General features: G+C 36.3%; 1 protein-coding gene across 1 annotated transcript in view; it reads right to left on the reverse strand.

The window, feature by feature from the left end:
• ADAMTS17 (ADAM metallopeptidase with thrombospondin type 1 motif 17) overlaps positions 1-16,140 on the reverse strand; it is a 471,203-nt gene that overhangs the window by 357,241 nt on the left and 97,822 nt on the right. The window contains exons 5-6 of the mRNA XM_027852040.1: positions 10,646-10,729; positions 6,332-6,489 (exon numbers count right to left, since the gene is read on the reverse strand). Of these exons, the coding sequence (XP_027707841.1) occupies positions 6,332-6,489; positions 10,646-10,729 (242 nt within the window). The remainder of the gene's footprint in view (positions 1-6,331; positions 6,490-10,645; positions 10,730-16,140) is intronic.

Consider the following 16,140-nt stretch of genomic DNA (forward strand, 5'->3'; position numbering starts at 1 on the left):
CACACACACACACACACACACACACACACACACACACACACACACACACACACACCTCCTAATGCCTAGAATGCTCTCACTCCTCAACTCCCGCCTCTCTGAATGTCTGGCACCCTTAGAATGATCTGGCATCAAAGCTCAGCTCAAATGCTACTTCCTTCAAGAGGCTCTACTCAGGGTTGGGGAACCTGTGGCCTCTGGCCACATGTGGCCTTCTAGGTCCTTGGGTGTGGCCTTTTGACTGAGTCCAAGGTTTACAGAACAAATCCTTTTATTAAGGGAATGCTCTACTTGCTATCTCAGCTGTGAGTACTCCCCAACCCGAAGTCTTTCGTATTCATTTTGTAAGTGTATTGTATTTATTTATAGGTGGACACAGTATCCTCCAGTAAAATGTTAGCTCCTTGAGGCTAGGGACCATCTTGATTTCATCTTTGTATCCTGTCATCTAACACAATGCCCGGTACATACTGTTGTCAGTTGCTTAACACACGTCTATTAAAAGACGGATGAAAGCTTGAGTTGCTTTTCCCAGTGGCAAAGTATAAAGTCTGATGCCAAAGGAATGAAACTCTAACAATTAAAGAACACATGCCAGCATGCTGAGAAGGAAATTTTGGGGTTTTTTTTTTTGAAGAATGTTCTTAGCATCTTTAGCATCATCCACATAGGTGATATATTCTATCTATATAGTTGTAAAGCTGGTCATGCTGTTATGTAACAATACTTCCGTTTTGGAGAAGCAACAAAGACAAGTGGCGAAAAAATATTACTAAATACTGTAGGCTGCCAATACTGTTGAAACCCAACATAAAGCCAAGAAGCAGAAAGTAGGTGGCACTGTAACTAGAAGTGGAGGAGGAGTAGCAGGATTCTTTAATATTGAAGAAATCTTAATGACAACCATCTGCAAAGGAGAGTAGATGAAGAGGAAAGAGGTTGTGTTCTGGGACCTGGAGCCAGGAAGGAAGAAAGAAGGGGAAGGAAGGAGAACTAATAAGAAGAAAACAGGAACCGAAACAGCTATAATTTCCTAATACTTCATTTCATTCCAGGCTAGCATTGCTTTTCAAACACTCTTAGAGTTAAAATGTCAAAAAACAAAAAAATTAATATCACTTGATATTTGCTCAGGACAGAATTGGCGCAAAAACTCATTCCAGGACTAGAGTTTATTTAAGGGTTTATTATGTTACATCAGCTACAGTACCAAAAGCTGCTTTCATCCTGACAACAGATAACTAAACTATTAGAAAGTGGCAAGATGCCATCCTTGAGAAAATCCGTCCCAAGGAGACTGACTGATTAATGAATAAAGCAGTATAGTATTTTTGCTTCTCATGTTCTACACTTCCATGATAAAGGAAATCTGGTGGTCTGAAACATGTAATTCAACACTCCAGTACATTATGGAGTACATTATTATACTTCAGCAAGGCAGATGGGATTATCTCTTTCCTCAAAGAAAGCAAGTAGTTGTAATCAAATCAGAAATGAGAATTATTTTATTAGTTTGGCCTGAGGCCTCTTCTGCTTTGGCTGAATACAGTCTCAAAAGAAATAATAGTCAGGAACTGTATTCTTTATCCTAATCTATTAAAGTAGGGTGGTATTAATTATTTTTGTACTCAGAAAATTTTCTTCCTGTAAGGTTTGTTGTTCAGTTATTTCAGTCACGTCTGACTCTTTGTGACTCCATTTGGCATTTTCTTGGCAAAGATACTGGAGTTATTTGTCATTGCCTTCTCTAGCTCATTTTACAGATAAGGAAACTGAGGCAAACAAGGTTAAGTGACTTGCCCAGGGTCACACAGCTAGTAAGTTTCTAAGGCCAGACTTCCAGACTCCAGGCCTGGCACTCTACCCACTGTTATCACCTAGCCGCCCTCCAATAAGGTTACTTACCCTCTAAAAATCATCTTTGGATTCCTCTATTCATTTCTCACATGAAACAAACTTTGGGAAACTTACCAAATAGCCAAAATTCCCATTCTGCACTCATTCACATGGGCTGCTTGAAGCAGTCCGTGTCTTCTCACCAATTTTTGGAAACCTGATAGAACTAGCCATGGTCACCAATAGATTTATGCTAGGTACCCACTACTCACAAAGCTATGATGATGACAATGATCATTATCATCATAATAATAACTTTAAGATTTGCCAAGTACTTTCAAATATCATGTCAACTGAGACAATATAATGCTGCATTAAAAAAACAAATAAATATATATGTATGTGTGTGTGTGTGTGTGTGTGTGTGTGTGTGTGTGTGTGTGTGATTTACTGAGCAGCATCTGGAGTTAAACTAGGAGCTGAAGATGAGTAGGGAACAAATGGATGTCTATAGAGAGTCACTCAACAAGACTGTCCTCTTTTTCATTATCCTTACAAGAATTTCCCTTGGCATTTCTATTGCTTTATCGTCATGGCACTGACTAGAAATGGAGGGGTTGGTGGGAAAATGCCTGTTTCCTAGTTTGTAGGGAATGGTTGTTGGCCAGAGGTAAGAATCACCTAAAGAGCAGAGGGCAGGATGGAGAAAGGAATAGAAAAAGGTCCTGACTCTCCTTTATAGTTGCAGTCCTCCACATGACTCTGCCTGCAACATTCCCAAAGAGCCTAGTTCCTGCAGGGGCGGTTTCTAGTCTTCTCCACAGCTGTAACTTGTGCAAGCCCAGCTCCTGCTTTTTCTGGCTCGCCTGTTTTGGCTGGATATGATGTCATTTTCATATCCTCTATTGCTGGTCCATCTGTCAAGGCTGGTGAGCATCCAGGATTATATAGTCAAGCTCAGGATTGTATAGTTGGCTAGTAATAGGATTCACGACCCTCAAGGCAAGCATTCACTCTAAACACTGTCTGCTTTGTGGAGCATACAACTAGATATTTGGGTAATATAAGATTACTCTGGAAAAATGCAATCACTTTTTAAAGAACATAAATATTCATACCCATTTTTTTTCATAAAATGACGTGTTCTTCATGCCTATCATTATCACTACCTGAGCAGCTACAGCTTTCCAACAGCTAAACATCATCTTTTTGCCCATTTGGGATCACCAACAGTTATATTCAAGTTACTGAATCCTACCAAGTTTACAATTCTGCCATAGTTAGCCTTTATATAGTATTGTAAGGTCTGCAAAACACTTTACTATTATCTAATTATATCCCCACAACAACCTCGGCAAGCTATGTGGCACACTGTTTAGACTGTCACGTTTAGAGTCAGGAAGATCTGAATTCAAATCTGCCTCAGACACTATCTGTGTGACCCTGGGCAAGACACTTAGCTTCTGTTTGCCTCAGTCTCCTCATCTGTAAAATGGGGATAATAATAGCACCTACCTCCCAAGGTCGTTGTGTAGATCAAATGAGATAATAACCGGGAAGCATTTAGCATAGTGCCTGGCACATAGTAAGTGCTGTATAAATATTACCTATTATTATCCTCATTTTACATATGGGAAAACTTAAGTTAAATGATTTGATAAGATCCCTAAGTTAGTAAGTATTTAAGGCTGGATTTAAATTTCTGACTCCAGATCCAGTGCTCTTTCCACTATACCACATTGCTGTCTTTAACGTGATGCTTGACAAAGACTCATAGGTGGAGCTGTATGTATATGATTTTACCCCAACCTTTTCTCCTTACTCTCTCCAAAAAAAGGTTAATTTTTTAAAATGATCTTACTTTATATAATTAATGCTTATTGCCTGGGACACAGTAAGCAGTTAATAAATGTTTGCTGAATGAATGAAATCAAAGAAGGAAGACCGATGCATAAAGAAAGTCAGGAAAGAATAGACAGAAACTAAGAATTTTCCCAACACAGTCACCACAAAGATGTAGAAACAATCCACCCTTTCCCTTACAACTGAAGAAACTCTGCCTTTTCCAGACTGTGGAATTCCCTCTGTTTACCATAAAGTACACTTCAGTCTCTTCTTTAATGAATACCAACACAAAGCACCACAGTGTTCTAAAATGACCTTGTCCCATATACTTCAATTAGGAAGCATTTTTAGACAAAATATTACCAACGTGTTAAGGAAAATATTAAAAAAAATGCCTGAAGATGATTTCATGTCTGATGATGACTCTTGAACAGGGCTGAGCTTTATTAGCTCTTGTTCTGGTGACAGTGCTTCCCGAATATTCCCAACAAGTCCGTTCACAATAATTTTGTCAACTCAACAGAGAAAGAGAATGTTACTAAGAAGAAACTAGTGTAAGATAGGACTATAAGGTAATGAGATTACTTTAAAACAAATACATCAAAATATATAAAATCCAAAGAAGTGTTATCAAAGTAATTATCTTGGGAGTCCATATACTTTTTCCAAAGACATTACTGTTCCTGAGACATATTTTTTGAAATCTGATTTTTGCAAGTGTATTCAGTCAGTATATGAAACACAAGAAAAGTCACCTTACAAATCACTCTATTTTTTACCAAAAATTATATGCCCAACTTGATCCCTCATCTTTTTTATCAGTTGGTTTTTAATTTCTTTTTGTTTTCAAAAGTCAAATGCAACCTGAAAAGAATGACAATCCATTAAAAAAGGGAAATTTACAAAATGAAGTACTATGTAAAATTGGAGGGGGAAGATCATCACTGAATAGAGGACTTAGGGAGAACTTCCCTCCCTGGGGTGGAAGGGGGAAGTGGCATTAGAGTTGGGTTTTAGAATATGGAGAAAGATGAGGACCTTCCAGCCACAAAGAACAGTGTGAATTAAGGCAGAGAGGCAGGAGGGTACTACTTGTGTTTCCAAGCACAAAGAGAAGCCTGATTTGGCAGTAGAACAATTGAAAGTGAATAATGTTAGGTAAGGCTAGAAAGAACGACATTATGAAAGACCTTTAAGGGGTCTTTGAACCTGCAGTTTGCAAAGCCAGGATTATATATTTACCTCCTTATGTATGTGTGTATATATGTATGTATATGTAAACATAAACACACACATATATATGCATACAATGTATAATAAAAACATATGCATTTATCTATTTAAATTATTTCAATAATAATGCATATGTAAATACATATGTAATATGTATGTACATATACACTTCATATATATTTATATATCTTCACATATATCTCAATATATGTACACAATACAGATATATATTTATATACACATACTCAAATATTTTATATTTTAATATATTTTGATTTTATGTTTATTGATATATTTTGATTTAATATCTTATATATTATACATTGTGTTATATTTTATATATGTGTATATATGTGTGTATCCCAATTCCAAACAACTAGATATGACTTATTGCTTCTATAATCTTGAGACCTAAGGGTATATTTTTAGCTCATGATATCTTATCTTTATATTCCCCTTCCTTCAATGTCTTCTTAAAAAATTCAACACAATTCTTGAAACATCAATCATATGCCTATTTGGTGTACAACACTGTGGTGGATGTCAAATCAGGAAAAAAAAAAGATATGCCTGATTTGAAAAAAAAAATTCCCCAACTAAAAGTTACTCCAGAAGATCCAGAGGGTTTTGTTTTTTACTGTTATCTATCATTTTTAAATATTTAGACTTAGTTTCGTCAAGTAGATAAATTCAATTAGGGAGAAAAATATTTGGATACTTTGCAAACTGAACAAGCATCATTGAAGTGAATCTCTAGTAGACATTACAGCTAATTATTGCTAATGGTTTTAAAAAGAAGCTTTTCTCCAATAGGTTTTTTAAAATAAAGAAGCAAAGGGGATGCATAAACTACATCAATATTGCTTAAGCCAGTTTTCAAAAGACAGTCTTTGCTTTCCAATTTCTACAACTGAAGAATATCTCAAATTAAGGAAGGTATGGTCCAATTTTGTGACCTAGACACATGATGAGCTCATTTAGTCAAACAGTTTCTTCATTCTAACAGTATATACATAGGAAGTTTAAATGGTACCTAAATGGTAGGTGGAATGTTGATCTGATATAATCTATTTAAATAATAATAGCTTAAATTTACATAACATTTCAAGAGAAGCTATATATCCTAACATATTTTAAACCAGATAGTTCTGACATGTCTCTGCAAGATCTGTATTGCCAAAAACTCCTACAGTAAATATCATATGTAAAATTGTAAATTTGTGTTGGTACATCTTTACTTCAGCTATTATTCCCAAATCAACTGACAGGTAGCTTCAAATTTGCTCCAAATCCTTACCAAGCCTCATTTTGAACTACAAATTTTGTTTGAGAGCTATGAAAACTCTTAAATACATAAAATTAAATATTTTTAACTGTGCACAGTTAAAATGTGTCAACTAAATAAAATCTCTATTACCTAGTAACAAAAACAGCAGCATCCACTGGGGGCGTGTCATCCTTTCCACCAGGAACCTGGTTATTACCAAGATACTTTGCTCCTCCGTATTCCTCATTTTGCCAGTGACAGAAACTCTCCAAGGATCTTTCTCCATGGTGCCCTATAGACAACTTAGTCTGAGAAAAAAAGGCGGGGGTGGGGGGAAAGGGAGAGGATAATTGAATAAGAGAATATCTAGGCAAATCAGACTTCATTCAATTAATTCAGGGAGACAGCATAATGTAGTGAAGGGTCAAATTCACAAGCTAACACATTCCAGAGTGCAGCCAAGAACCAGATTAAAATGTGATTGGGAAATGTTTAAGAAAATAAATGGCAATACAATACTACATAGATAATACTAATTTGTGGGTTTCTGAGTCAATATATTGATCACAGTGATCTGTTTTTATTTGAGTTTGACACCACTGATGTAGTGGATAGAGAACTGTCATTGGGAGCCAGAAAGACTCAGCCTCAACTCCTTTCTGTGACAAATACAGGTTATAAAACTCTGGGCAAATCATTTAATCCTGAAGTGTTCTAGGCAACTTTAAGATTACGAATTGCAGAGAAGGTGCTAACCTGAATTAGCACAGGCAATTTCCTCATCTATGAATTCCTTATGCTCCCCTTCCCCCCCACACCGGCAAAAAAAATCATAGGTTCAGGCTCCACCCTCAGAGTTCTTTAACTTATAGATTACTGTAAAAGTCATGACAATGTAGCTAATCTTGAAATGTCTTTACTTAACCTCTTGTCCACAAATAAAGACCCACCACGTTAAACCTAAATGGAACGAACTTTAAAGAATGTCCCAAAGAAATGTTTAACAGCCACATTTCTAAGATGGTAAATGAAAACTATATTGCTAAAGAATGGCTTTCCCTTCCCAAGCCAAAAAACAATGTGGTGCCAAACACAATTCAATTTATATGATATCTGTTCCTGCCTCTTTGTATCAATAGTATATCATATTCCACCTTAATTTGTTCACTCTAATACCCATAAAATGGTTAAATCCTAAAATCAAGTGGAACCCAGGTGTTTTCTCAATCCAAGGAAAATTGACCATGCCACTGAGATACACACTACAGGGAGGACCTTGAGAGTTGGGCATAGGAAGGAAAGAAAGGGAAAAGGCAAGATTTTAATAATATTCAGATCAAATCAATTTTTTAAATGACAAATGGAGAATCTGGTAGAGGAATAAGGGATACCTCCACTTTGTTTCTCTTCAGGACATATAATTGTCCCTTTGAGACCAGGAGGGTTGGATTAAACGGACCTGCCTTGCTATGCTCTTAAACATTTTATTGTTTAGATGAAGCCACAATCTCATTGGTGTCAGTACCTCCCTCTCTGACACAGGTAACAGTACATACACACCTCTTGATCCTGAGTGATTCTCATCCATCATTTTCCACAAATCTTCTAAAGAGTATCTATCTAATATGATGAAGACCTACCACTGGTTCTTTATGATTTTGGGGATGCTAGTGGAATACATGGTTTGTCCATGTGTTATCCTTGACTTGTGATATGACTAGCTTACATCTTTTTCTAGTCATACATGCTATTAGGTGAGGAACTTAGCATCACTTTTTTATGTGAAAGTTATTGTTGGTGATTAAACATCAATGTACAAAAACCCACCACATATACTTCATTTTCCTTCGGTTACCTTAAATTCTTGAGATTGCTGTTCCATAATTTACAACTGTGTAGAATCATGAGAACACTATCATTGTTAAAAAGATGGACTTTTGCTATACTGCACAGCTTAGAATCAATGAAAGCACTGTGTAATTTTCCTAATGAGATCCAGGTCAATCTCCTCTTACTCAGTTTTGGGCTCACCTAATTTTCTATCTTCAGCATCTATTCAAGGTTAATATACTAATACACTAGCTTGACCAAAAAAGTCCATCTGAATGATATAATTTGAGCAGGATGCATTTTTCATCCACTTTGGTTTTTTATGGATGGCAAGATCAATTTTTTTTAAATTACTACGTATCTCACTGAGGAGGCCTACATTCAATGTCATCTTCAGAGTCGATGTTTCATTTTGCCCATTTCCAATTTTTTGGAGTAAGCACCTTGTTTAAATAGTTCAGATTGAATATGTTGTATTCATAGTCAATGCCTTCTCATTTCATCTTTTATTTTAATTTTGTGTTGATTTTGACACTTTCTCTTAACTTTTGAATGATATGACCTGCATAAATACCTGACTCTGAAATGTATCCAGTGGAAATCAGTTATTTCTCATCACTTGACACAATAAACCTTACTTTTGGTTTATCATTTGACCCTTTTCTTGAAGAAATTATTCCTGGTGTACAGTGTATAATACAGCAGTATTCATGATGTAAAGCTTCTGAATGGCTCATATGCCACTGACCTTTTTCATTTCTAGATTCTAAACCATATTTTCCAACATAGTTTTCCAACACATCTCCCCTGGGCCAACCTGTATAATGAAGTCACCAAATATCAAAATATAGGTTGACAATTTGGAGGCTATCATCATGTTTTTCTACTCTTCATCCTCTGAAACCAAGATGTTGGCACATAAGTTGTGGGTATCTCCATGATTAGCTGTTTGCTTGTGCTTATCCTGGGCACTGTCAGATAAGATGCCCAATTACCCATAAAATTATGTTTCTAGTTGCCTTTGGGCAAATTGATGAAACCAACTCTGTCAATTTCTTTATGTGATTCTTTGAGAAGAACCTGTGAGCTCTTCTCCCATTTGAGAATTTCAATATTTATTCATTTACCTACTTCCTCCAGTTGGAAGTCATGGGATCAAAGAATTTAGAGCTAAAAGGAACCTCAGATGTCATCTTGTTAAACTAGCTCATTTTACAGATGAGAAAGTTCAAGTCCATAGAGGTCAAGTGACTTGCCTAAATTCATACACGTAGCAAAATAAAACCATTAGTTTTTAAACAAAGATTACAGACTTTTAGAGTTGGAAGGTGTTTCAGAGGCCATCTAAATAAGTACATCAAATGTACTTGACCCAGAATCGTGTCTACAACATGTCGGATGAGTGATCATATCATAGGATCTTAATATTAGAAGAAACTTCAAAGGCTACTTAATCAAAGCCATACTTGACTGATGTCTCATTTTAAAATACTAAAGTGTCAGAACCTCTTAACTTGTAAAATTCTACAGTTGAATTAGTAGATAGAATGATAGGATAGACTGAATATCATGTTGTTTTTGATGTTTAGTGGTATGTCCTAGTTTACCAAAAAAAAAAAAAAATAGGCCTAGACCACTGCAAAAATTTCCTAACTGGTCTCGCATTTTCTCCTCGACCCATAACCAACCTGTATACTACTGTCATATTAAATATCACTTCATCTGATGACATGTAAGGTTGGTAGGGGAAGCTGGATGATGCAGTGGATAGGGTATTAGGCCAGGAGTCAGAAAGACCCAAATTCAAGTCTGCCCTCAGACACTACTAGCTGCATGACCCTGGGCATGTCACTTAACTTCTGTCTGCCTCAGTTTCCTTATCTGTAAAATGGGGATAATAATTGCACCTGCCTCTTAGGGATGTTGGGAAGATCAAATGAGATAATAATTATAAAACACTTAACACAGTACCTGGCACATAATAAGTACTATATAAATGTTCACTATTAGTATTTGTAGATAATCTAATAAATGATTATTTTATCTACCATATTATTATTTACTCTTATAATCCACATTTTTCAATGCTTCCAACATCACAGAATCATAGGATCATAGATTTAAAGCTAGAATGGACCTTATAGGTTATTGAGACCAGCCCTTCATTTACAGATGAAGAAACTGGAATGGCTTGAAGAGATTAAATAAATTGCCTAGGGTCACAAAGCTCTGAAGCAGGATATGAACTCACAAACTTCCTAACTCAAGGTCTAGGTGGTCATAGGCAAACTACACAGAAATGAAATCCATTTTATATTTTTTTGTGGTTTCATGAGTCACCATGGTCAAAAAGGTCATCACCTAGTAACCAATCTTCTGTTTATGCTACTCAGCTACGTTAGCTAGGCCTGGAGCAACAAAAATAGGCTACTGCCAGTCTACTTTGGTAGGACCTGCAGGACCTAAACTTTATGAGTACCTTTTGAGAACCAAGGGTCATCTCCAAGCCAAAATGAGGCATCAGTGCAGGGTTTTCCTGAAGGGACCCTCTTAAATACTTGACACCACACATACAGGTTATTTTTCAAAAATTAGAAGTATTCTGTAATATCCAAAGTGTCTGAGAGAACTTACAGGGCGGTTTCGAAGAAGTACAAGCTTGGTGACTTGAATATTAACTTTGATTCCAAGGCTGTGGTGTTGAAACATGTTGTATACCTGTTGATAAATTTCAAAATATTAATTTTAAATGTAATGTCAAATAAACATTGAATTAGTCTGAGAAAGTTAGACCTAAATGTAATGCCCCCAAATACAATTATAAATCTAAAAAGTAGTTCAAATTCAGTCATCTAAAATCATAAAATACGTGATGTTAAGAAAATAAGAAAGTAGATCATTTTGCTAAAAATCTAAATACCAACATATCTTAGATTTTCAAATTACATAGAGAAGCTATCTTAGATAAGCTTTAAAGTATTTACATATTTTTAGAAGTCAAGAACTAACATGAAGTTAATAGAAAAGGACGAGAATTGGACTTGATTTCAGTTAAATTCTAGTTAAATTAACCACAACCCAGAGTGTTTCTTCAGAGTTCTTTATAGTAAGACATTTAAAGCAATTATTCATGTTTCTCCATACATGGAGATATTTTGAAAAGGAAATGTCTACTAGATTATAAGCTCTTCTGAGGCAAGAGCAGAATTGTATTTACATTTTTTATCTTCCTAGGTACCAAAGTGCTTTATGCATAGTAGACATGCTAAATTGAGCCAATCTACCTGGCACCAGCATTTAGTGAGGGAACGAGTGGGGCCAGTGTTCAGTAATATGTTCTAAGCTATCCCAATACTTACAATTCTTAACAACTCCTTACCAGTCTCAACAACCCTTATAACTAGTGTTTCCAAAGAAAGAAAATTATTTCCATTACTGAAGATACAAAAACCTAAACTAGCACACTAAAAAAAAAAAAAAATTTAAGGTTAAAAACAGATAGGAATGCAAATAATCTAAGATCAAGTCCATTTTTAGTTCTCATTCTGCTTTTAAATAAGTTAGAGAATAGCATGGAAAATGTACCTGAAAATGGAATGAAGAGAAGGAAGGAAATGGTTTTCTGCCCATGTCACTCCCTTACTACTCAAGAATGGTACCATATATTAACTCTGGGATCAAACATTAACTCCTTTGTTGGCACTGAAAGTCCTTCACAACCTGGCTCCAATCTACCTTTCCAGCTATATTTCACATTATTCAACTTCCCATACTCCATCCAGTTTAACCAAAATGGCATTCTTGCTGTTCTTCACATAGGATCCTCCATCTCCCATCTCCCTGTATTCTCATTGGCAGTCCCCCATATCCAGAATGCACTACCTCCTCATCCACGCTTCTTAGAATCCCTAGCACTACATTTTACATCAGAGCTTTGATCACTCCTTTAGTAGTAGTACACCCCTCTCCAACAACATATATATTTTAATATATATTTTATGTGTATACATACATGCATACATATATGCATACCTGCATATACACAGATAGACACATATGCATGTTGTGTCCCATAGTAGAATGTAAGCTCCTTGAGGGCAGAGACTTTTTTTTCCTTTATGTTCCCAGCGCCTAGCCTGGTAGCTGGCATATAGTGGCCATTTAAGAAATACATGCTGATTGATTGACTGATAGGAAAAGGAAGGAAGAGAAAGAAAGGAAGGCAGAAAGCTAAGGACGGAACTTTGGAAGAGACCACTGGCTGTGGGGTAGAAGTAGAAAGAGGAATTGGCAAAGGAGATAGAAAAGATCAGTTATTGAAGCAGGAGAGGAGCCAGGGGTGTGTAATGTCAAGAAGCCAAAGGAGAATTTCCAGACAGAGGAAATGGTCAGCAGTGTCTGATATTGCAGAGAAGTCGAAGAGAATGAAGGCAGAATACTATATTTTACTGTATTTGGTTATTAACAGGTGGAGTAGAATGCTAAGGACTGAAGCCAGATGAGAGAAGCCTAAGGTTAAGGTGGTAAAATTGCCTGGAAATTCCAAATTGATGTGTTTTATTTTCTAGACAGCCTAAAAAGAATAAAATGCAAGTTAGATTTCCCTGCCAGCAACGGATGACATTAGAAATTCTCCATTTGCTGCCAAGATCACAGTGCTGATATGGCAGCAGCACAGAGCAAATATTATACTGGAAATTTAAACAGGGTCAAGTCAGGTGATAGGAAGGTTAAGCCAATTAGCAACACTACATAAATGTTAGAAGGCCAAAGTGGGTTCAACATTATAATGTTTATCTTAATGATAAAACTGGCAATAGCACTTCATGACTTTTTAAAAATATTTGAAAACTCTAAATAAAAGAATGAATCTTCCTCTTATTTAGGATTCCTGCACACATGGAAAAATAGGACACACTGAATTTACCGGAAAAAAATGTTTGACATTATTTTTCAAAATTTCCCTGCATTAAGAAAGAAATGACACTTATTTTGACACCAGGCTATTCATAGGCCAAATATGAGTTCATTTTTTAATTATCTTCCTTCCCAAAATGGATGAAAAATAAAAAGTATGTAACTTGCTCTCATTTCTATAATTTAAGAAATACAAATGGCCATAATTCAAACATTTCTTAAGAAATTCACCATTAGGCTTATTTTAATTTAAGATGTATTTATTAAACATCTACTACATGGGGAAGCTTCATGACAGATTCTGGGGAACATACATTTAGATTAAAATATGATTGATCCCTGCCTTTATGAAGCCTACATTCTAGTAGAAAGAAATAGTGATAATTACGCAATATAGTAATGCATGAGAACAGTATTAGAGCGGAAGGAAAAGGTTGTTACCTGTAGAGGGATCAAGGAATATTATACATAAAAGGTAATATTCAAATTGAGCTTTAAATTCTTGGTAGAAATCCAACAGATGAAGAAAGGTAGGGAAAATACTCCAAGTATGGAAAGTATAGAAAGACAGTATAAACAGATGCATGAAGATGGAAAATTACAGGGTGTGTGCCAAAGTGTCTGGCTAGAACATGCAATTATGGAAAGGAATATCATGAAGTAAGATAGGAAAAGTTGACTGGTGCTAGATTTATGGTGGACTAGAATGGATGCAAAAGACATTGTGAATATAATACCAAGAGGGGTTGATAAATGACTGGATAGATGTGAGGAAGATAGAAGAGTCTTAAGATAACTCCTCAGTTTAGAATATGGAAGACTAGAAAGACCACTACTAACACAGTGAAATATTAGAGGGTACCCATTCCTGAATGCTACAGAAATAAGGAGGAACAGGTTTGGGGAAAAGATAATGTCCGAACAATGCTGATGGAGCACCCAACTTAGATGTATACTGTAAGTAGTTGGACAGGTAGATTTGTACCTCAGAAGAGAAGTGAAAGCTGGATGTTAATATTTTGGAGCTGCCTGCATAGATATGACTGTGGGAATGAATGAGATTGTTGAGAGAGAATCAAGGTAGAAAAGAGTCAAAGACAGAATGGGGAAGTCCCAACTTAAGGGGTTGACAAGTGGAGGTAGTAAAGAAGCAAAGAAAAGAATGGATATATAGATAGGAGGTAAACCAAGAAAGTAGAGTTTCCCTGAAGGCAAGGAAGGAGAAAGAATCCAGTTGGATAGAATAGTCAAATGTTTCAACTGCTATAATTGAATCACCATCACCACAGTTAATCAAGCAACTATTGTTAGCAAGACAATTGAGTTACGTAAATATTGAAGATTCAAAGGTGTATTTGAAAAATAGTCTCCGCTTTTTCAGAGCTTGTGTGATAGAGGGGTGGGATGGGGGGGGATACAACACACTCTGAAAATGTAGACTGAGATTCTAAGAGAAAGAGGAAGAGGAAGGACATTCCCGGCATAAGGGATAGTCTGTGCTAAGGCACAGTCTCAAGTAGGTCAGTGTGGTTAGAATGTAGAGGTCAGGAACGAGAGTGATGTGAAATACATCTAGAAAGGTAGGGTAATGCCAGACTGTAAAGAGCTTTAAATGTCCAGTGGACTTGGAGTTTATATTATCTCCTAGAAGCAATTCAGTGTTGAGGAGGTCTTTGGTGAGTATTTCTAGGTGGTGCAGTAAATAGAACGTTGGGCTTGGAGTCAGGAAGACATGAGTTTAAAGCCAGTCTCAAATACTAGCTGCATGACCGTGGGCAAATCCCTTAACTCTGTTTGCCTCAGTTTCCTTATCTGTAAAATGAACTGGAGAAGGAAATGGCAAACCACTCCAGTATCTTGGCCAAGAAAACCCCAAATGGGGTCATGAAGAGTTGGACACGACAGAAATGAGTGAACAACAACGTAAAGTGATAAGCAGAAGCTAAATTTCAAGACAAAGAAATAAAGAAGTAGAGGCACTGAGTGTAGCAAATTTCTCAGGAAGTTTGAGACAGAGGAGAGAGATTAGATGGTAAATGGATAGCATAAAAGCATCACAGGAAATTTACTTATTTAGGATTGTGGAAATATGAACACATTTGAAGGGCCATGGGAAAGCAACAGGGAGATGGAGAGATTGAAGATGCATGAAAGAGATGCATGACAACTGGAGCAAAGTCCTGAAGGAGGTAGGAGATAGGACCATAAGCACACAGAGAGGATTTAGCTGTGACGAATCATGTTGCTTCTTCTGTGACTGTCGAGGAGATACAGTAGGAGGGGGCAGAAAATAAGTAATGATGCTGACAAGTTTTGAAAAATGGGGGCAGTAAATTGAGAAAATTCATATCTGAACCTCAAACTTCTCAAAGAATGACAAAATCTCACATTTTGAAGGAAACCTAGGGACTAATTCACCTTATATCTGAGCAAGGAAACCATTCTACATCATGCCCAGTTTTTACTTAAAGACTTCCAGACTTTAAGAGGTAATATGTTCTCTTTAGTGGAGGTAACTGACTAGTTCTCAATGTAGCCCATTCCACTTTTGGATAGCCCTCAGTTAGGAAGCTTTGTCCTTAAATCAGGCCTATAAATGCCCCTGCAACTTTCACCCACTGCTATTAGTCCTACCCTTGGGAGAGAAGCCAAAAAAGCCCAATACTTCTTCCACATAACAACCTTTCCTACTAAATCTCTTCTCCAGGCTAAACAACAGTAGTGCCTACAATCATCCTGGTTGTCTTTCTATTCACACTCTCCAGATAATCAATGATGGAACATATTATCTACCTCCAGAGAAAGAATTGATATTATTTGAATATAGACTGAAACATACTATTTTTCACTTTCTTTCATTCTTTTTTGTTGTTGTTATTTGAGCCTTCTTGCACAAACTGACTAATATGGAAATGTTTTACTTAACTGCACATGTATAACCTATATCAGATTGCTTACCATATCAAGGAGGGGGCATGGGAGGGATAGAATTTACAACTCAAAACTTTAAAAAATGTTAAAAATTGTTTTTGACATGTAATTGGGAAAAAATAAAACATTATTTAAAAAAAAACCTGACTATCATGTACCTTGTCTTAGACGCTACTCTTCTCTTAATATAGCTCAAGTTTACATTTTCTTTCTTGGCTGCCCAAATCTTATGATTGTAGCATCACAGATGATTTAGAGCTTGAAGGAACCTTAAGGGTCAC

Source organism: Vombatus ursinus, unplaced genomic scaffold (assembly GCF_900497805.2).
Source record: "Vombatus ursinus unplaced genomic scaffold, bare-nosed wombat genome assembly UNPS02009205.1, whole genome shotgun sequence".
Classification (NCBI taxonomy): Eukaryota; Metazoa; Chordata; class Mammalia; order Diprotodontia; family Vombatidae; genus Vombatus; species Vombatus ursinus.